General features: G+C 43.7%; 1 protein-coding gene across 1 annotated transcript in view; it reads right to left on the reverse strand.

Annotated features, from left to right (window-relative positions):
- The window catches only part of SLIT3 (slit guidance ligand 3), a gene marked incomplete at its 5' end in the record, with an annotated part of 534,750 nt that overhangs the window by 25,717 nt on the left and 485,224 nt on the right, over window positions 1-23,809 (reverse strand). Inside the window, 2 exons of the mRNA XM_082489776.1 lie at window positions 6,860-6,997; window positions 12,364-12,457. Coding sequence (XP_082345902.1) covers window positions 6,860-6,997; window positions 12,364-12,457 — 232 coding nt within the window. The remainder of the gene's footprint in view (window positions 1-6,859; window positions 6,998-12,363; window positions 12,458-23,809) is intronic.

Consider the following 23,809-nt stretch of genomic DNA (forward strand, 5'->3'; position numbering starts at 1 on the left):
GCCCACTTTACTGTGTGAAAGCTATATAGCACAGTGCTGTACAGACTTTCCCACGCTCGGTCTGAACGAGCCAGTTTAAGTACTGAAAGCAATTTGTACTGCACTTTGCACTTTAGCGCTGCAAGGTACAGCACTCTGTCTAAAATAGCTTTTATCCCACACTGCCATGCAGACATTCCCAGCAAAAACTGGGAGCCATTTAAGCCCAAACCTGAGATTTCCCTGCCTGCTCTCCCCGCCATCCAGAAACATGCACCGCTCGGCTGCCAAAAATCCCCATCCTAGGCTTTGGGACTAGAGTCTACCTCTGCTGTTGATAAGCAACGGGTAAGCAAGGGGGAAATCCTCTCTTTTTAGTGTTTTTTACAGCCTCCTCACTTGCTTTACTGTATATCAGAGAGTGTATCGTCAACAGATGGGCAACTGCTAAAACGTCTCAGAAGCAATGCCCTGCTACCACACTATTTGATGGGCAGCTTCCCTGAACTGGTTGTTTCTAACAGCATCAGGACCATCAACTTTATTTTAGCTGAGTTTGTGGTTGGCAATGTCACAGATCAGAAAAACGCGAAGGAAAGGAAGCTCTCCCAGTGCCAAATGCTCGATCCGAGTACTTGTGAACTCGAATCGTGTTCAGATCTGGATGAAAGTGCTGTGGTTTGATCTTAAATATATGAGAGGCTGAGCAAAACCTGCAGGTAGGAACTTCTGACCGCTGGGGCATGGGCCGCATCTCCCTGGAGCAGCGATGGCTCAGTCCCCAGACTGCCTTCCCAGATCCAGCATGGCTGCATGCTTCACAGGTCGTTTGCTGGAATAACTAAGCTACACTGAAATATCGACACCAGCATAGAAGGAGCGGGAAAAAGGGAGAAAGTGCAAAAAAGCTGCAGTCATCTTTCACAGTGATGTCATGAGTCAGACTAAACTGCAAAATGTAAATGACAAATCTCTGCCCAGTACACCCACTGAGCCTGTGCAATCAGTGGGTCCCGCAAAGGGACGGGGCCAGGCGCTCTGGCTGCACACAGTATGCCCCTGCACCTGTACCCCAAATTTCTCATTACAACACTGCCCGAACCCAACAGACCCTTTTTGTACTGATGAGAGAACACAAACTCTTTGCACTGAGTTCTGTGACTGCTTGAAAATGTGTCGACAGTAAAATGATGAAAAATTGGTAGCTGGTGAGTAGGGAGCATGCATCAGGCTGTGCTGCGAGGAACGGCGTGGGGATAGCTGCGGCGAGGGCTCCTGCACCACTTCTCCGTGTTACACAGCATGTGCCAGCATGGGCGCAGACGGCTTTCCAGGAGAGGATTGTGGCAGACCCATTGATGCAGTGAATAACCCATCAGCCCAGCCCTGCAACAGTGAAATCCCACTTGCCCCTCTACGGGTTTCCTGCCATTCGGGAAGCACTTTGTGGAATAACAGTACTCTTATAAAAAAAAAAAAAAATAATGCCCAAACCCTCACTCCTCTGCAGTAAAGCAGGTGTGACTTGGAAGGTCAGGGAATTTCTAGGCAACCCTCCTAGATACAATTAGAATAGAAACCCAAGCCAGTACCCTGCAGTAAATAGTACTGATACGAGCCGTGCAAGCACAGCAAATAAACCAGCCGCAACATACTCAAGAAGAATCTTGCTTAGCCACAGAGACCACAACCTGCTGCCTCTGTAACAGAAGGAAATGGAGACGACTGCTTTCCTTTTTACATTTTCTCATGTGAAATTTTGCACAGAGTACCACGGCTCTATCTTTAGCGCTGTGTGGAATGAGAGCTCAAATCTCTCCCTGCCCTGTTCTCCCAACACGCACCACTCTCTGGTCTGCCTCTGGGAAACATGACAGAGAGAGAAATACACAACAAAATATGCACGGGCTAAATCCTGAACTGCATCAAAAGCAATGCAGTTGCTCTGCTTTTCTGTGATGTCTGAGAGAAGAGATACAGGGTTTACATTGCTAGTTTTACAAAATGCAAACTTGAAAAATGCCTTGAAAGATGCAAACGTTTGGGAGTTGCACCTGGGAGAAGCTCTGCTTTCCCCACAGCTCTTATACTGCACGGAACACCCTAACCAGCTTACTAACTTTGCCCAAATCTGTATGTTGGCCTCGTACGTGGTGACGTGGGTATGGCAAACAAAAATCTGTTCCACAGGGATAAGCACAAGGAAGGTGAAAACACTGCTGGGGATTTCCAAGGCCCAAAGCACGGTGCTGCGCCGGGCTCTCGCCGCTGCCCTGGGAGCGCGCCCTGCAGGGACTGCCCTGCTCCAGCCCTGGCGTCACTCGGGGTTGGCTGCGCTCCTGTACACAAACACACAGATGTTTCCTTCTCAGCCAGAGCCACCTCTTGGTACTTTGCAGGATAAATTGCATTTCAACACTTTTCTCATTGCATCGCCTTAAGCTTCCTTTATCCACCGCAAGGACAGAATGATGTTTCACAGCCAGGCTCCTCACGCCCATCCCACTGCTACCTCGCTGCTCTAAGGGGCAGGAGCTGTGATGAACAGAGACCCCGCTCCCTGCCCGGGTGACAGTGCTATAAGTGGGCACAGTCAGGGGCTGCTAATATATCAGCAAAGGGTTCGGCAGGGGAGGGGGGAGCAAACCACTCCCCATCAACCCGTAAATATCCTTTAGCAGAAAAAGCATAATCTTGCATAGGGAAAAGCCAACCTATTCATTTAGACAAATGAATCTCAAAAGTGTAATCTGGCAGGCGATACTGCTGGCAATCAATAAACCCCATTTACTTTGCTCCAAGGAGCATTTGGAGGAGACGTAGAGGGTCAGTACAGTGGGCAGCAGTGCAAATGGGAGCACGGCAGGCAGTGCAGCGTGGGGGAATAACTGCGAGGGGGAAATGGTCGTCTTTGCTCAGTCTGATATGTTTCTCAAAGTAAATTTGTTCTTGGGAACATTTCTTTGTGAACACACCTAAACTATGAATTAGTGATAGACTAAGCGACTCTCCCTTCCTGCGCGAGCCCCTTTGCCGCAGCTTCTCGGCAGAGCCCCACAGGCCACCCCGTTCCCTCAGGGTGAGCGCAGCACTTCGGGAGGCACAGCACCACTCAGCAAGGGATGGTTTCGATTCCCCTTTCCAAGAAAATAAGGGAATATTAAAAAAATAGCAACAACCTCCTGGGAAGATAGATACACAGGAAGCAATTCTTGCCAATTTAAGGTAGTTACTGTAGTAGCTGCCTATCAGCACAGCAGTCAGACCCAGCCAGAGCTGATGAGCTGCGGACACATCAGCGCCACGTTCCCACTGCTAGCCAGGCACGGAAGGGGACTGTCCGATTGCAGCATTTTCCTGTTCAAAGCCTGGTTTCATTAAGCGTATGATCTCTCTCTCTCCAGCGCAGGGCTTTGCGGCTGGCTGGCAAACAGGTCAGGAGAGCCAGCAATGGGATCAAACTAGGGACGACCCCACCGATGGCTTTCACCCCTGGCCTGATGTCAGGTGTAATTTGTTTTCCAGAGGTGACTAGCAGAAAGGAGCACTGCTAACCCAGCCCATTAGCTTTGTTCTACCTAATGCCAATCATTTTGTTTCATCTGTGAGCAACAACTAGAAAGCAGAAGGAAAGTCAGTGTATATAATTCTAATTTCACGGAAGTTAAAAATAATAATAATAAAAAATCCATGCGACCCGCAGCAGCTTCCGCTAACAGAAAGCAAATGTTGCAAGAAGCCACCGTGTCTGTGCTTGGTGCTGGTCTGAAAGATTTTCCTGAGCTCCCAGTATGGCTCCTGCCCAACCCTTCCTTGCTGTGAAACCCCGTCAGTGGGTGCTTGTACAAGTGCAGCCGTCCTGCTACCGGCATCTGGGAGTTACATTAGCAACAGTGTCTGTCAAGGCCTTTTCTTCTTTATTTTAAAATACATTTTTAAATATATTTTTAGAAACAATTAATACTATTTATTTCCCCAGCAGTGGAATGTGGAACCCAGGCTGGCTTGCATAGCTAGGCCAAGTCCATCCTGCCTGGTACGATCTCATTTATTTAAATAATCACTGCTGAGTTTCTTGCGGCAAAGTACCCCAGTGGGGAACTCTGAAGCTTCTACACAATGGAGGAACGGTGCTTTCTATCAAGCTCAGCAGTCTTAATGTGTGCTTCACCACTAGAGCGACATTTATCAGGACAGCACTACTGTGAGGCTGATTGCTAGAGGGAAGGTTTGGTAAGTTAGGTTTTATCCAATGGGGTTCACAAATCCTCAAAAATGTTTTCATCTACAGGGGGTAAACGAATGTTATTTTGGGAAGAAAACACTGAAAACTTTTCAGGAGGAAAGTGTGTTATGTAATTGCAAAAGGTTGCTGAGGGATAAGGAAAGGTGCTGCGCGGAGCACAACCACACATGACCGGCGAATAGGAAATGCTAAGATGGGAAAACAGGCGTGTGCGTGTTGGTACTATTGCTTTCTGGGGTTGTCATCAGAGGTGCAGCATTGTGCGTATGAGGCCCTACATTGTTAAGAATTACTGGAGTGCCATTTATTCAACCGTGCAAGGATGTAAGTTTTAACATCCTTATTAATGTGTGACTCCGAGTGGCTTTGACATACAGCATAGTGACAACCATAAAATTGTTATAGGCCTATGCATTTATTACAACAGCATAAGCTCCAGATAACTGGGAGGTCACTCTGCAAATTCACTTCTGGGAAATGATTCTTGATACTTAGCCAAAAAACTTTATTAATCATCATCTTAGGTCTCCGAGTTACCTTTGTCAGACCACCCCTTGTGTTCTCTCCTTTTCATCAACACTTGCTGCCTTCAAATACTTGCAAAGTTATCTCCTTGCCGCACAGCCTAGCGCCTGAGGCACGCTTCGTGAACAGTTGAGTCTACAGCCCTGAACATCAGAAGGCTGAACTCTGTCAATCACTACCTCTGCAATTGCAGTCTTAAGAGGGGAAAAAAAAAAATCAGAAGCCCCTCCAGAGCAGCAGGCCTTTAAACTACAAAAGGCTGGAGTCGTGGAAAGAATAATGAGCAGATCATATTCCATCAGCAGAATTTTAATCCTGAAATCAAACAAGATCAGGACTATTCTGCATGGACAACACAAGGGGCTTCTGCTTGCTCTCTGCCTTGGCAGAGGGAGCCTGTCAGTGCCCACTGCGATATGTATCTCCTAAAAGACCCTTGCTCCCTTGCATCTTGCAGAGGAATTTTAGGGAGGTGGCATGGACTAGTGCAAAAAAAGAAAGCAAGCAAGAGATCTCAAGAGTTAATCCTGCCTCTACTGTTAATAGGCAGCGGGGTTACTTGGCTTGCCCAAGTCTACCTCGGGTTATGAAGTGCCGTCTAAGCTAGTAATTGAGTTTTGGAGCTTTGTGTAGAAAGATGTTTCCTCTTCTTGGAGGACTTTCAGTGGAATTAAGTGCCCTCATTTGAGTGAGGGAGCAGGCTGGGAAGTTCCAGGTTCTGCTCTTGAAGTCCCTGGTGTGAGATCAGCCAAGCCGGGGCACTGCCCAAATTGCCAGTAGAGCTGCTTGGTACGCAGGAATGGACCCAGGCCAGTCTCCCACCTACCCCTGCTGTTCTGCTCAACAGTGTCATGACTCAAAACACCTCTGCCAAGCACTGTGACCCTCCCTTCCCAGAAAAAAAAAAAACTCACATTCATCACTACTTAGTACTGACATGCCTTAAAAATCAGGGGAACCTGCAGCAGAAGTCTCCCAGTCACCACCATCTGATGACAGGCTCAAGTTACCCTCGACTCCAGATATGGCTTTGCAATCCCATTTCTCAACTAGAAACAATTAGATAACATTGAGCATTTACAATTCCACTGTGGGACAGCCACTTGTTATCCTTGTCAGTCACCAATTTGCAAGATCCCTAAGGCCATCAAAGGGATTGAAGCAGAGAATGAAACATGGAGAAAAGGGTATGAATTTGAAATTCAGAGGCTATCTGATATCCTGTAAATAACAAGTCTGATTCTGTGAAACCACGGGCTGACACCATGTTATATATCAATGCCTATTCAGGGAAGGCTGGCTGCTTTGCAATAAAAATGTGTGTTGAGAGGGAAAAAAAAACCACCCAAAACCAGCAAGGATGAAAGCAAGAAGAATGAAAACAGTTGGGAGATACAAAGTAGAGAAAATGATTTATAAGTGTTCATGCAATTTCTGCTTTGTCAAGACCGATCTTTTCAGGTACTCCTTCTTTGTCTCATGTGTGTATTTCAAACACAGAAAAGGTTTAGCTGGAAGGAAGCCAGTATCCAGCCTCAGGCAATGATCAGTGAATCCATTTGGAGCAGCACACTTATCTTTGACAGACAGTGAGATTTCCAGGAGTCAGATATATTGGCAGCTGTCAGAATCAGAGACTGGAAATTTACAGCCCAAATCGTACTGAGCCCATCCACCAGCAGGCACAGAGATACTGGCACAAAATCTTCAGGCTCGTGTTTTCTTGCAGCTGGGTGTGAGGGTTCATATATATAATTTTATTATCCTTTGCTCACTCTCGCACACAGAGTTTGTCTCCATATAATTTATGTGAGTGCATTACCTAGTGTTTTACCAGGAAGGGCTGGGTCAGGCAGGCAAACTAACAGCACCGCACAAAAGGCAAATTGTTGTTTCCAAAGCCAGAATCATCAATCCCCTGTATTCAGTTAACTCGTTAAGACCTACTTCAGCTACAAGATTTGAAGCACTGAGCCAGCCATTCACATAGGAATGACAGATCGATACCATATCTAGAGGCTGATTAGCTCTGAGGATGAAAGCAATTAAAGAAAGCGCCCCACACTATGTACAGAAGACAGTCTGGAGGAGGAGATGACTCTCACGTACCTGAAACCCTGAGGACAGACGCAGGTGTAGCCATTGACTGCATCTACGCAGACAGCTCCATGGCGACACTTATGGCCCACACAGTCATCATCATCTATTTCGCAGTGTTTTCCACTGTAACCCGGCAAGCACTCACATCTGAAATACAAGAAGATCACTGTTAATAGCTTGTTTCAATATTCACAACAATAGCACACACAGGCAGCCTAGCACCAATCTGATTTGAGATGGAAAGGTGTGAGCAATTATTCTTGGAAACATCAAGCACAGTTCCTGCCATCAGAAATGCTCACGTCCCTCCTGTCTGTCTGCAGCTGAGGTTCTGCAATCTGCTTAAATTCAAGCCGAGCAAAGAGATACCATCCTACTACTTTTCCTCAGCCAAGCCTGTGGAGAAGGGTGATTATACAGTGGTGTCCCAATTATACTAAAGATGACAACATCTTCCGTAACCTTACAGACTCAAAGCGCAATATTCTGCAAGGGCAGTTGCTCTGATGTCTCCGCCTATGATTTTGCCAATGCCTGCGCACTGCCGAGTGTCTGAGGTTGGCCCTGTGCAGCTACACAGAGCACAGCAAGGTTCTACCTTCCAAATGGAAGCAATCTGCAAGCAAGCCAGAAAACTCAGCAAATTTAAAGAAAACGACCATCAGTTTTGAGACCACCACCTGGTTGTCATTCATTTGCAAGGCATAGCAAATGTTGCTGCAACTACGGAAAGTTGTCTTTGAAGCCTGTCCCTTCCTGTGGTGACACTGAGGTGAGGCACGTACCTGCTGCTATGGGGTAACGCCATTCATAAGAGCAACACAATGGGATGCACCCAAACCTGCCGACATTGGCTTTTTATTATATTTCATACAATCCTCAAGTTTGTTGTACAAAGGCTGCATCAGCATTTCTATTATAAGCCTCGCAGAAGTTTACAACCTGACAATAGAAAATGCATCCCGAAGTCTCTGACTTGGAACAGATCTTTTGGGATTGCTGAACAGCCTCTTTTTGAATCTGTAGTGTAGACAATGTTTAGTCATGAACACGCTTTAGTCCATAAAACACATTTTACTCCTCCCAGCTGCATGTTACTGCACATCTGGAAAACAAAAGGAGTATCACTTAAACCAAACCAAGGGAAGAGCTACAGTTAACTTCAGCAATAAAAGAAGATGTCTGTGCTTTTGCTGGAGCCCCCTGTTTGGACCCAGTGTGCTTGCCACTGAGAGCTGGAAGAGGACAGACACCATAAAGTTGAGGGAGGCAGCATCAGGAGAGAAACTACTGCTCCACCAACCTATTCTGCTGGCCTCCTCCTCCTCCTCCCTGCCAGCAGCCTGGTGGGGTAAGTGCAGGAGGACGATCCTTCTTCCGCAGAAGAACTGGACACATGTGAGCTGATGAGGAAAGGTATTTCCCCTTTCCAGGCAGCAGTTATTGTGCTGAATTTGGTCCCGAGTGACAGCGAACACACTGGCGGCCCCTGGGCACTCCCCAGCTCATCAGGGCAAGGCAGTGAGTTGGGGGAAACTTCCCGGAGTGCAACAGCGGGTCCTCTGTTTGCTAATGACCAGTGAACGGCTGCCACAGCATCAGGGCTTCAGCAACCACCTAGCTCAAGCACTGAGAAGAACGTGACCTTCAGTCTCCATTTCAAAACATGGCTCGTGACTGGTTAAAAAAGGAAGAAACAGGGCAAAGCCTATTAACTTGCAGGCTGTAGGATGGATAACATTATGTAGATACATATACTTTCTTTCTCCATCCTCCCTACAGGAGAGGCCCCGATCACGACCCTCCGCAGCCAGAGGATGGCTGATGTTCCAGCTCCGCACGCCTGCATTGCTTTTTTACACCTTGGTGGCTCAGGGAATACTGTGATTATCATAACGGAGATGACAAAACAGAGCAAAAAGCGTTCCTTCCCCAAACCGTAAGAAGCGGGCAACATTTTTTGGCAACATTTTAGCCACACCTGCAAGCAAATAATGTCAATCAAAAGACTTTGTGGGGGGAATTGGCAACATTTAATCCTGTTGCTTTTTATTGATCCCCGCAGTCCTAATATAAAGTGATGTAATAATGAACGATGTGCAGTTCCTTATTCAGGGCTGCCATGCATCAATTTTATGATGTGTATTGGCTATCTCAGTAATGACAGAACCACCACTTTTCTCTGCAGGGCTGCATTAAATCAGCATTTTAAGCTGTCAGGTAATAATTCCAAGCTTTAGAATAATAAAGTATATTTATGCCATACTCCAACATCAATGCAGTGAATGGAAAAACATGCTCCTTTCCTGAAGTTATTTTTTTAGAAGTCATTTCATTGTGTTAAATTTTTTTGTTGGTGGTGGTTTTTTGTTTTGTTTTGTTTTCTGGCATACAGAAAGCTACTCTTCTTCTATAGTAATAGCACAATAAAGATGTGGAGGCTGGAAGTGAGGAAAGCCACCTGCAATTTTAGCTTAGAAAGCAAAGAGCTCTGTGCAGCCGAGCACACACTGAAATAGTCCAGTTTGCTTCCAAGCTTGGCTTTCCTTTAGAAACATGGAATTCCTTTTGGGTCACAGTCATCTCTTAGTGTGGTGCATCTAGGCTGAAGCTACCAAAAAGGCATGCCTGGAGTGCAGCAGGTGAGAAACTCAGCCACCCGAAGGCCTCACCCAGCCTCTCCTAGAAACCCAAGGTCTCCCCCACCGGGGAATGATGGCATGTTAGCTGCATCCCTATCCCACATAGTACCAGCAAGTGACTGAGTAAAAGTATGATGCAGTAAACGAGGAGACAAAGAAACTTTGATATTCAAATCCTGGTAAGAGAGCAGTTTACATGATTAGATTAGTTATCTCATTTCCCAGTGACCATCTGACATCAGTACAGTTGAAATCTTGTTTTCTGCTACAGCCTTGTAGTGATGGCAACATTCCCAGTATCAGAGAGCGCCTAAAAACATGTCTAGTGATATTTAAAATGTTGGCCTATCCGAGGGGATTTGCATCTGCATGCACTCAAATATCTATTGTATGAAAGCCGTGAATCATGGCTTCTATTGCAGGGTCAGAATGGAATGTCCCTCCCCATATCAATAAATAACTTGGCTTCCTATTTTTTTTTTTCCCATCTTTGTCATCTTTTCCTCCCTCTGCAGAATTTCAGACTGACTAGAGCTGAAGGCAGGACAGACAGACTGATGACTGGTGTCCTTGCGGCTATGATATTCTTCACTGGTGTGTCCTACTCACATGCCCAGGGCACAAACCTGACAAGTGGATGATCAGCTCAGGAACAAGCCTGAATCCTGCCGTTAATATTCCCCGCCTCTATAAGCAGAGCAGAGGACTGGTGCATGAGCCCAGCTCATTCTGCATGTGGCATCATCCTGCACCATTACATGCTAAATGTATGGTGCATCACAGGTCAGGAGATCAAACTGCTCAAGGGATTAGCAACAGCACAGGACTGGAGGTGGTTGTTTTCATTGAGACCCAGAGGCGACCACACATGACTGCAAAAACTGCTGTGGGCTCTCAGGCCATTTCCGAATGGTTGGGTGCAACTGAAGTATGAAAGAAAAAGTGATACTTGGATAAATCTACATTTAGGGCTAGGCAGGCTCTCGAGTCTGGGCTGCTGGAAAGCAAAATGGGACAGAAGTAAAGAAATTCTGGATTTTTGTGTAGCATTCTATCAATAGGGGGTAAAATAATGCAACAAACAGTAGATGCAAGTAGTTATTTTGGCTTCCCTCAATGGCCCCACTGCAAAGAACACTTTTCTAGCAAGCAAGCAAGCAAGCAAGCAAAAATGTCTTATTTACTCAAATTATTTGGGTGGCAGGTGTGACAATGCTTCCAGCAAGGGTAAAACCATTCAGGACCACAGCTGTCTCCATCCCTCCATACATCTAGCAATATAAGGTAATTTGAGTTACAAGCCTTTGACTCGTAATATGATGTAGCTACTGGATTAGCTGAATGATGGATTAACTAGGAATGAAAGCTGGAAAGAACATCAGGGACTATTTATGTACCAGTACACACCTCCTTATCCAGTCCCTGTGCATCATTTTGGGAACTGTCCTAGTTATTTAATAGTTTTGTCTTCCTCAAGAGTTGGAAACATTTCTGTCTGGAGGTTTTTCACCCAAGAGAAAGGATTGAGTTGTACAGGCTGACTGTCTAGCACGGATTCAGCTGTCCTCGATACAGCCAGCATCTCTGAAATTCTGGTTCGCTTCCTTTTAACTGTCCTGAAATGTTCTGTGTATTAGTTTACGCTATTCTGACATGCTGGCTGCTTCACAGGACACAATCTGACCCCAAACTGCAAGTTACCAGGAAGACCAAAGAGTGCTAGCATCTCTCCCCTGTGAGATGCTGGGTGTGGGCATCCCTCTCCAAAACCCCAGCCCTCCCTCCAGGAGGGAATTGGTGAGCCCCCGGGATTGCATCGTGTCTGTGAAAACAGCCTTAGGGGAAAGCGCAGAACACGGCTCATGCTGCACTGAACTCTCTTGAGTTTGTCTTCCTTTCCTACTTCTTTGATTCAAAGATCTTTCCTTGACAAGCTTTCCACAGAGTTTGACTATTCAACTACTGCCTTTATTTGCTAAATGGCTCTGAAATTCCCACTTCAGACAAGTGAGGAACACTGCTGCTATGCACCTCTCAAAACACCCCAACCTCCAAATCTCCAGATGTTTTACTGCCATTTAAAACGAGAGGCTTTCCTTTGCCCCCGTGAAACAGTCGGTGTCATTCCCAATAAGCAAATCCAAACACAAGGGACTTCACAAAATCTACTGTGAGCTGAGCGAAGCTCGCCTCTATAGCCAACGGAAGAAGGTGGCTCCTGAGTAAGAGCCATCCAGTTCAGCTCTTTTCTGCTGCTGCCTAGGTGAAGAAGTGCGGGGAGAGAAGCCCCACTGCAGTCAAGGCTAGACTTTGCCAGCGCATCCCAAGACCGCCAGCCATCCCAGGAGACAAGAGCTGAAGTGGGACTACAACAGAAAACTCCTGACCTGCCGCTTTATGCTCTGGCCACAAGTTTATCTGTCCCTTCTCAGTAGTTAGCATGGGGACTGGCTTTTAAACGCTGAGCCACCATGGGCTGAGGAGGGCTGAGTTACACCTGTTAAGCCCCCTGCTATGCTGCTTGAATTGATGGATGCCCTAAGGAACACATAAGGAAACTGAACTTAGTTTCTGATGCAGGATAAGACACTTTGCAGTAACTGTTCCAGAAATACTCCTTTTGCCATACTCTATTCCAGAATAATTTCTCTGCTCTGGGGGTACACCCGTTATTTTCAAGTAAACCACAGAACGCTAGAAAAGTATGTATGGTCGCATTAAAATTAAAATGTGACATGGTCTGGAGTATATAGTACAGTATTTGCATTAATTTTGATGATTTTTACCCCAAACTCATTGCCAGTTCAACCCTAGTCAAGCCAATGGATGGATTTTCCCAGTGTGTGGAGACCAACATACACACAAGCTTACCTGGTTCCTTTGTCCAGGGGAAGACATTTGGAGTCATGTTGGCATGGATTTAGATCAGGAACACAGTGGTTAATCACCTCATCACACAGTTCACCTGAGGCAAAAGAAAAGCAATACAGCTGTAACACAACTTGGAGAACCCTGAGGCAGCTTCAACCACCATGTTCAGGGATGGCAAATCTCCCTAAATGGAGACAGCTCAGTAGTTCAGCAGGAAGCGACAATGCTGCTTGTGAGGGCACGTGAGACTTCATTAAATTGGGCTCGTTTGATCTATAGTGACAGTACTGTTTCTATCACATGAATTTGAAAGGCTGGTATAAAAAGTACTGACATACAAACTCCACTTGCAGACAGACTAAAGATCAAACGGGCAGTTCCTGACCCAGAACCTCTTATATCAAAGCAAGAAAGTGACACAAAAGCGAAGTTGCTCATTAGACCATAACATTTTCACACTGAAACATATTTTAGCCACAGTTAATACTCTGCCAAAGAAGCTGATTGGACATCATTCTGGAAAAGAACAACAACCCACAAACCCTCCCCCCCCCAAAACCTCTGTGACTCTCAATAATAGGAACCAGCTTTAGGCCTGCATGTAATTATAAAACATTCACTATTTATAAGAAAAGTACTAGCTCTATTGTGCTCACAGGAGATGTTTTTTCAGAAAAAAATCCTTCACATGTAAGCTCAGCTCAGCTGTTTCTAGGTATGGTGTGTTACATGCCATGCACCTCCCTGGATTTGCATAAATTTTAATAATTAATAGTTCTAAAATGTTCAAACCCAGATAGTTTCTGTAAACACCACCCTTCTCCGAGTCCTAAATTATTAGGTCACACTTCAGTACCCCAGGATTTGAGATCCAGCCAAAGACCACAGAAATCTTTGCCTTCCCAAGAAACCGAAAGAAACCTAACCCACACCTCCCAAAGCCTTGCAGGAAAAGCAAAGGTCAGGTACTCTCAACATGGAAACCCCCACAAGCTATAGTCCCAACGTCTCCTGTGCAGCTACAGCAGAAGACCACATCTGCAGGGTTTCAAGGTTATGCATATTCTGTGTGCCTATACACAGTACATACCATCACATGAGCAACAAGCCATGTGGATAGTGGGGGGAAAAGGATAATGTGGGAGGCACTGGTGGGCTGGCAAAGTTCTCGCAGTATTTTCATGAATCTGCAGCTCCACCTGTCTTGGGAGAAACCCTGTTTTCAAAAATCCTTACATTTCTAACTGTAGTGGCTGCAGAGAAACACTTGAAAACACAAGCCCAGCAAACCACGAAGGTCAAAATTCAGACGGAAAATGCCAATCGGCACCGTCCGTCTTTTGTCAGTCTTGTGATCTGGCAGGGATGACTGAGCGCACAATTTTGAGGATGACTCTGGTGGTGACAGGTATGGTTTAAGTTGTTAACACCCCCAGCTCACTCCTTCAGGTTATTTCTCCCACATCTCCAGCCTCCCTACAGTGCAAGCTACATAGCTCTTTATTTGACTCTTCTTATTATAATGGCAGTATATTATGTATTTGCAAAAATTACTCTTTTTTTGTTTGGTTCAAACATGGAACATCTAATATATCTGCTTTTGAGAAAAGTCAAGCATAAATGAGAAAGTGTAGCCAGAAGACGTGCCCTGGAGGCATAAAAGAGGGTACTGCCAGCACAAACCCTGTATTCGTGTGCCATACACTCCCTCATGACTTTGAGCGGGCTGGGTCTGCAATACCGGAGAAGTCTGGCATGGCAATCTGCAGCGGACAGTTTATTGTATCAGTTATCAGGCAATCAATTCCATCTGCAGCCAAGGAATCCCAGGAAGCCACCACTATTAAATACTACCAAGCTTTTTACAGTCCTGGACAAATCTTGGGCAAACGTAATGAATGTATCCAGCTAAGGAAGGCGGACATACCAATGAAATGGAACGCTGCAAATCCATGGGAACCAAGGAAACTGATCATTCACTGGACTTGAGGTTTGTCATTGTACTTTGTTACCCCTCAAAAGCAACTAGAGACGCTCAAGTCTTACAAACATGAACACAGCTGTCACGGGGGAGAGCTTTAAACACATTTTTGAGGTGGCAGAACTGGAGATAGATCTGCTTACTAAGCAATCCCCAAATCCGCAGCCCACCAACCCTCCCAAATACTAACACGCAAAGCGACTCCCTCGGCCTTTGGGCAGACACGAACATGAGCAGGTCAGGACTTGCTGCGATGCCTGGACAACTGCCAGTTCGTCGCCTTGGCGTTCCTCATGCCCCTTGTGTGTTACGAATCTTATGTGAAAATAAACATGCAAAAAAAAGTAACTGGCTGGTGACATTAAAAGAACTCAATGACCTAAAGCTAGGAATATTTTTGGAAGACCATTTAATAACTGAAAACAGAGTGGATAGATGCCTTCAACTATCTTTTCACTAAAAATGGTCAATATATACTTTTGAAGTTTCTATTTCTTTCTTGTTTGTTTGTTTTGTAGAAAAGGAAACAGGCTTAAAAAAAATAAGAACAGTTTCATAAACTCTCAAAGGAAATCATAATTCTTCTTAAAGCATTCTTCTCAACAGTCTTGACAAGTGCTTAGAGAACCAGTAAAAAATCTCCCCAAATGTCAAATATTATGACTCACTGTGTCATTCTGAAGGCACCACTATCAAAATGTAGGAGAATTCTAGGCTAGGTACCAAACATAGCATCCAAAAAAATTTATCATTTTTCATGCAGAACTTGGAACATATAAGGATCCTTCCTGTTATTTTTCCCATCTATCACTCATTAGGGAGCTCACTTGGGAATGCCTTGCAACTAGAGCAGCCTCATCTCAGGAAGAAAATTCTTCTTGATACATTATTTCAGGCTCCACCGATGTTCACTAGATGTTGTGGAAAGCATGCCAGGGAAATAAAACACTTTCTGAAAAGCAAAACCCAAGGCACCAGCTATACAAAGACTTTCTCATATTTTATTCACTCAGAAAATATCTGGGCCAAAAAAATCTGCCCTCAGACCTGAGAGTGCAATATTCATTGGCCGCTTTAATGTCAGTATCAGAGGAAAAATCTGATCCTCTTTTTTTGGAGTGACACAGGGCTGCTTCTCTGCGCAGCAATTAAAGGTCTAGTCCAAATTTCTCATTGGATAGCTATGTGAACCTAAAAACAAACTGGGCATTAATCTTAGGTCAACTGCTAGCAGCACTGATTTCTCTTTGTGGAAGATATTTGATCATGTTAAAACAACAGAAAACTTCAGTGTAATGCTTTCCCAAATGTAGAAAACAATCCAACCTCCCCATTTTCCTCTCTCCTGTGTATTCTCAAATCAGAGCTCCAATTTGGGTACACAAAGGTTTCTGAAGTGCTTATATAAAAGACAGGAAAACGACAGCTGTATTTCTTTTCTAATCAGTTAAGCAAAATTTTTTATCTCAAATAATGTCTTCTGTTTCATCAAGGCACACTTTCTTTCATCAAAGTCGAAGAGAACAGATCAACACGCAAAGCAACCCAGTGAAGAACAGATTAAGACTATGTCAGATTTACAAGAGGAAAACCACTTATGCCACCAGCTTTTACTTTTCATAGTAGCCAGAGGTATTAGGCCAATAATGTTCTGCGGTCTGTAGAACTGAGGTATGATCGGAGAGGGTACCTTTATAAAGATAGGTACACCCTCAGCTGTGTGGGCACTGCATTTCAAACTTCTTAAGGCCAGTGATAACGTGCTGGTAATTAGTGCTTGTTCAGGAGAAGCAGGCATTACATAGATGAAGGAAGCGGTCTGATCTGCCACAAAAAAAGGCAACTTTCAGATTCGAACCAAGTTGTTCTGACAGGTGGAACACTAACAGGTGGATCTCCCATTACTGCCGTCTCGTGCATCAAAAAAAGAAAGAGAAAAAAAAAGAGAAAAAAATCCCCAAACAATACAAAAGGTATTTTGCCCCTCTGAAAGTACTTCCCTTGGCCTCTTCACCAGTGCTGCTTGTCGCTTTTCAAAAAAACACAGCAAAACACTTTTTTTTTTTTGTCTCATGCAACGTTTTCCTGCTCTTAATTTTTCAGCAAAATCACAAATTTTGTGGGGCTTTCCACATTCACTTTTCACAGGGCTCACTGCTTATGAAGAGCAGCCAAGAAACATGCTTAGGCTTTTCTGTAGCCTTCCACACATCTCAGAACGAAGCCAAAACAACAATAGAGCAATAAAGATGACTTTTACACGCAGTTTAATAATCATCTTTCTTTTTTTTTTCCGTTCTGTGCTGTCATGAGAGCTGTTTATTTCATGCCACATTAGACTTTTAAAACCAGGATCCAAGTTACACTATTTCTCCTTAATCGGTAAAAGAGAGATTGGATACAGTAATAGTATTTTACTTACTCCTCTGTAAGTAAAACCGCAGTTCTGAAAAGACAATCTAGAGCACCAATTTGCAACCAATGAGTTAGATGATCTTTCTTTTGTTTCATATGTCAGTTGGGTGATGCTTTGTTCTCTCATTCAGAGTATTCATGAAACAATTGATAAAGCAACACAGAAAATGTTCTCATCCTTAACGTGAGAGAAGCTTCTGTAGGGCCCGGAACACTAAAAGCAACAACGCCGTCAAGAATTTCACAATATTAGTTGAGAAAAGGAAAGTGCTCGCAGAGAAGAAAGCCTGGCCGTTATCCACAGAGCAAACTTTTACAGGCTGCACAGGGAGAAGTTATGTATTTGAGTGGTTAAATAGTATGTTGCAATTTTCCGAACTTTGCCAGGTAATTCAGAATGGAACTCTTCTCTTTACTGCTAATAAAGAATACTGTACTGTTTTTCTCATAAGAGATTACTCATTTTATATCTAATAACTTGTATCGGAAGAAATGTTTTTTGTATTGTGTTTTCCCCTTCTCTCTTTTCAGCTATTAAAACGAAGTCAGTGCCAATTGGAAATTTCAGGAGAACACAGAACCTAAAAATTGTTGGGTGGAACGGACATAAGATATTCCTCCAAATAATAGTGGAGATGTCACCAAGAAAATAATTCAGTTCGGAATGCTGCTGATGTTTGATGAAAAAGATTTGAGGCTCATCTTCGAAAATAAAAAAAACATAATGAATTTTTTACTTCCAAACTGTTTAAAACTGCAATGAAGAAAAGAGAAACTCCATCAAAATCCTTCAGTAGCAAATGCACTCGGCTGCCATGATAGAACTAAAAGCTACTTTACGCTTTGTATCCTGTGTTGATGGTTTAAAAACTCCTACCTGAGTTTTCATGTACCAGGTTTTGGCCTATTAAGTGGGAACTTGAAGCTAGACTCCACATTGAGATTCCCAAAGTAGCTCGTTTTTCAGAATTAAGGAGCAATTATCTCTAATCTTGAAGTTAAACAAAGGCATAACTGATTAAACAAAGAGATCTGGGTAGAGACATAATGATCCTTTCACTATTTCTGAATCTTGAGCGAGGAGTATGCTCCAGTTCTGTGCACTGCCAAAGTACGGAAAATTATAGTCAACATCACAAGTGCCACAATGACACAGTATGTAAAACATTCACTAAACCAGACAATTTCCAGTGCTCTTACAAGGTGGGAACCTGCATATAGCATTATCCCTCAGAACCACTGTGTCTGGAACAGATCCTAATTTTGCTGGACCCCCTACATTTTTGAGCTGTATTACTTCATATGGATGTTTTCCAATTACGTGATTTGTCTGGAATCCATTAGGGATCAATTCAGTTATTCACACAATCCAGTGCATCCAGTCACATCTGAGATGCCATATTTTTTTGAGACATCCTTCCAGGGCTGGCAGGTAGGACACTGGACACACTGTAGACTCATGCCTGTCTGAACGGGGACGTGGGGAATGGGGGTTGCGGTCTGTTCATAACGCCTTGTCTCTGTCACTCCTTCCTCCTCACACTGTTCCCCTGCTCCAGCATGGGCTCCCTCCCATAGGATATAGTCCTTCCTGAACTTCTCCAACGTGGGTCCTTCCTGCAGGCTGCAGTTCTTCAAGAACTTTCCATATTCTTGGAAAGTTCTCCAGCATGGGTTCTTTCCATGGGATACAGTTCTTCACGAACAGACTGAAGGGACACAGTTCCTGCTGGAAAACCTGCTCCTACATGGGCTCCTCTCCGTGGGCTCTCCATGGGCTGCAGCTTCTTTCAGTGCATATCCACCTGCTCTGGCATGCGGTCCTCCACAGGCTCCAGTGTGGATATCTGCTCTGATGTGGTCCTTCATGGGCTGCAGGAGGACAACCTGCTTCACTGTGGTCTTCTCCGTGAGCTGCAGGGAAATTTCTACTCCAGCACCTGGAGTACCTCTTCCTCCTTCTTTTTCACTGACCTTGGCATTTGCACAATTGCTTCTCTCACATTTTTCCATCAGTGTTGCTGATGGGCTCAGATTTGGGCAGCGGCAGGTCTGACAGGGGAGCAGCTCCTGACCTCTTCTCACAGAAGCCACCCCTACAGTCCCCCTCCTCCCCTGCTACCAAAACCTTGCCATGTAAACCCAATATGGTCTTCGAACCATGCTTCTGAAGTATACTTTATACGCAGAAAGATTTACTTATTTCCTACCGGCAGTTCTAGCATGGCCATCACTGTGGTGTCGAAGTGCTGAATACACTGACGGTCCATAGGTGGACTCTGCTTCTCCCCGCTTTATTAACTATGCAGTATGCACCACCTGCCAGTAAGCAGGTAAGTAATAGGCTTTTGGTTCACCTCTAATCCTCTGATGTGTTGCTTCACAGACTGGATTTAATGAATCACGAATCCCATTTGAGGATGATATTCACCCCACCCATCCTTTATAACAGTAGTAGCTGAGATTCCATTTTCTTAGAGATATACTGTGGTCACGATGAACAAAGAGAAATCCTCCAGTATATCTGGTTCTGCAAACATGACACATTACATTTTACAAATGGCAATATGACCAGAGGAAATCCTGAAGCCAAGAGCTCCAACGTGACAGGACACCCATCCTGAGACTAAAGACAGCCAGTTACTGTCCTATTTCCTCCTTCAGTTCCAGTAGAATGAGATAAGAGAGTCCAATCTGATAGCAATGACATGTGGCTCCCGCTTAAAAAAAGAGGGCTGGAAATAGGCTTAGGCTCCTGAACAAAGCTAGAAACCTCCAGCACTTCTCATTCATAGTTATACAAGTGGGAACTGTGGGTGCCTTTTTGTTTTTTGCACAGAAAGCAATCACACTTCACATTTGCCAAGTAACTAAAACTGAGAAACTTCCATGTAAGGCAGAATTCCTTCAAATAAAAGGAAGAAAATACACCAAGCTTTGACCACAATTTTCTCTGTTTGTCTCGAGGAAATTATGGTTAAAGTTCCAGAGTTTTAAAAGAGGCTGATAGTTAAGTACTTGTTTAAACCTTCAGGGTTTATTAGGCAGCCCATATCCTTGTGGAACCACAAGGCTGAACCACACTACCTAAAACCTTTCTGTCCCTATACCAAGCACGTAGTTAAAAACTCGCAACGGGGAAAAAACAACCTACAGTGCAATGATCCACTTCAGCTTCATCCAGCTGTCACTGCTGCCATCTCAGGGACTGTTGCAAGTCAGCCTCATGATGTTTAGTGATGGGAAACGGGCTACAGAGCTCCAGCAAAGAGTGTCAGCCGCAAGTCACCACACCACTTCTTTCTTCCAGAGTTGTTTGGCTTGACTAAGTGCTTGGCTTTGGCCATGAAACATTACCACAATCAGATACGCCAGAAAAAGGGACCATAATCACTAACAGTGAATAGTCTTCTGTCTAAAAGTAGCATAACTGCAAAAATCCGAGACGCCATCTACCACAGGACACCACAAGGTCCCCTAAGGTAAAATAGATCTTAGCCTTCTCTTCCAAACACATAAACCCAGAAATAGTTTCTAGCTTTTTTTTGAGAGAGAGTTGTGTTTTTTTTTTTTTTTCTGTGATACAAACTGCTTGCAGCTTTTTCCCAGGGAAACAAACTATTTTAAAACACTTGCTTCCCCCTCCCTCCCCACCACGGGATGCCATGTATTTTAGAAAAGACCTATTTTCAGTAGTAGAAGCCACTAATTTTTTTGTTTAGGTTTCAGAACAAAGAGGTGTGGCTATTTGCTGAGGCTTTTTAGGATCCTTAGCAAAAACTGAAACATCTCCTGATTTTCTTTTGTGTGTAAATGCTACACATTTCTGCTTCTGGCTAAAATCAAATAGATGGGAAGAAGGAAAAGTCACAGCAAAAAACTGAATAAACTAGCAGGTAAAGCATAAACCCATTCAAAGTACATACTATGTGTTTGGTACAGCCCATTTGGTCCTTTATGCATGTTTGGAGCCCTCTTCAAGGGAGAGCACAGAGGACAGTGAGACTAAGGAGAGGATCTCTTTTTGGATATCTGTATTTGGGTCTAAAACTATAAGCAAAACAGTGACGGCTCTCAAGAAGGCCTAGTTTATGACAGCAGTGAACAGAAAAAAGGAATGGAAGGGGAAAATTGTACAGATTTTGTCCTACATCTCTAAACCACAAAGCTAGGGAGACAGCGGAATGTTTATAGCGATGGCTGGAGATAGGCCACGTTAAAGGCATAAAGACAAAAAATAGAAAAATACAAAAAGGAAAAGAACCTGGGTGACTGTTCTAATTCATAGCTTCCTCTTTCAATGTTCCTATATAAGTTTCTTTTTGAAGAAGAGGAAAGCCTACTAAACTGTGAGGAGCTGTAATCCATCGAGGGGTCTGACCAGGCTGTAGACCAGCCCATAGACTGCTCAGGCTTTAGAGCTGGCTGAACTTTGGGTACACGATTATCCTGGAGGAAATACACGTTTATAATTTAGCCTCAGGATTAAAATAACCAGTTGGGAAGAGGAAAAATAAGACATCAGGTGACAATAAAAGACATCAGGACTCTGCTGCATAGCATGAGTATTGATTTGGTTATGCAAATACAGGCAACAAACATGGAAAATATTGACTTTAAGAATGGTGAGGAAACCCCGTGGTGCAGGTAAGGGCTTGAATCTTTTTTATGGCAATCAGCTATCTGCCTACCCTCCCTTTCAGTTTTGTCTTCTTTACCTTACGTTTACCTATTTCATAGAATCCATTTGTATTTGCACATTGTTTTAAACTTATTAGATGGAAAGGAACTAGGAAGGAGGTTACTGTGTGAGTGTGGGCTGGTTTTTGCTGTGGGGGTTTTTTAAATGTGAGTGAAATGGGGCTGGAGTGTGGGAAATTCCTTCCCTCAGCAGTCACTTAACAAATTGGCCATTTTTCATCTACTTTGAGTGGTGGAAAAGACTGTCAAAGAATTTTAAAGGAAAACACTGCAAAAAGTTATTAATTGAAGAAAGATCTTTGGCCATCATTATTCCAACCAATGAAAGGAAAATTTATGCATCATTATTTGGGATATTGTTTCCTAAAAAGGCTATAACAAGTAAAACGGGACAGACAGAAGATAAAGTAGGAAAATACTAAGGTATGGAAAAAAACAAACCCTGGATACTGCAACTCTGTCAATAGTCAACATTTCCAACACATGCATTTTTAATTTGCGTTTCATTTAGGAACATAAGATTTACTATCATGATTCAGTCAACTAAACCAAGGGAGATCCTAAATATTTCTTAGAGAATGACACACATACACGCTTCTTGGATCTTCTTCCTCCCTGTATTCAGACTATTCTTTGTATTACAACATACATTTATTTCACACATGCAGTGTTTACTGTAATATCATTGCAGTCTTACCAACATTATGGCATCCAAGACAACAAGAGCGGCGAGGGATTCAGCCTACCTACTTCGCAGTGCTACCAGAGCCTGCCTGCTTCTACAGTCAAGAAAAGAAGGAATCTGCAATAGCCGAGCTGGGCATCTATAACCAACAGCCTGAATGTTACTCAAAACATCACAGATTATCAGTACAGAAACGTCTAGTCTGATCTCCAGTGTAACATAGACTACTCCGGAATTAACTTGTGTTTTAACTACAGCATCTGCTGAGAAATCCAGTTTGTATCTAGGACCAACAACTCTTGTCTAATTACATCAATAAAAACGTATGGTCTGGATTTGTTAAGCCACGAAGATCAGCCAATGAACCTTTTAAAGAAATTTCTATTCTCCACACAAGTGTCTGTGAAAAGGAAAAAAAAAAGGCAACCCCCCCCTTGCTCTCTCTGCCTACCCTTTGTTAAGCCAAACAAGATTTTTCTTGAGATTTTCAAGATGTATGCTCAATCCCTCAGTGTTTTTCATGTTTCACCTCTAATCCTCTTTCTCATCTCTCAGCTTGCTCCTTGAATTCTGAACAACAGAACTAAGTATAATATTTGGGCACAACACAAGGAGATATTACCTCCATTTTCTGTCCTACTAGATACACCCTGCCTACGGATATCACTGGTCTTTTAGGCAAAGTACCACATTGAGAGCTCATTGTCCCCCAGACTGCTTCACAGAAAAACTGCTTCCCTGGAAAGCACCCTCCCTCATCCATTCTTTGTTCATATAAATATAGATAAAATCCATACACTTGGCAACCCTGAAGCACACACAGTTTGCTAACACAACGCTTAGCACAGTCAGCACCTGAGAGGAGGCAGGGAGCTTAATGCACAATTCTGAGCACAGGAATAAGTATTCCTGACTCCTCCAGCGACCCGCTTTCTCTCTGAAATATTAGCATTCACTATTCTTAGCATATTCAACACAATATTAAAGTCATCTGCACCTACTTTTTTTTTTTTTTTTAATATCTAGATACTGCCATAGTAGCTTCAGGTATTGCTTCAGTATAAAAAGGTTTATTTAAAGAGAACATACACAGAGATGCCCTGGATGTTACAGGAGACTGGTCAAACTCTTTGGTCTATAGATCCCTCTCTTTTCAGATCAGGCACACAAATCCTTTCAAAGTGCTTCTTCATGACTTGCTTATGTGCTTCCATGGCACGTCGTTAGCTGCTGTTCACTCAATCAAGCAGCTTCAGATGATGTCCAATTTCTTGTGTTTGGATTCAACTCTTAGAAGACCCTCAAAACCACGGCTCAGATTTGCTTGGCTTGTATGTAACTTTTGCTTGGCTGATGGCTTCAATTCTTCCAGCCATTTTACGCTGTTCCCTGCCTTCCTGCTCGGAGAGGGCCAGGTGTACCTCTGAGGGATATTTCAGCCCAGCCAGCTGCACTGCAGTGAGTCCTTCCAGGTGACTGATCAGGTTTGATGAAATATCCCCCTCCAAAATGGAGGTAAAGCAGGTTAAAGCAATTATTTTATCACAGTTCACTAAATTCTTCCTATTTTTAAGTGACATGATCTCTTGTAACCCTTTAGATTTCTAATTTAAGCAACACGCTTATTTTCGCAACCTTTTTCACTTATGATTCATATTATATTT

Source organism: Vanellus vanellus, assembly GCF_965231255.1.
Source record: "Vanellus vanellus genome assembly, chromosome: 13".
Classification (NCBI taxonomy): domain Eukaryota; kingdom Metazoa; phylum Chordata; class Aves; order Charadriiformes; family Charadriidae; genus Vanellus; species Vanellus vanellus.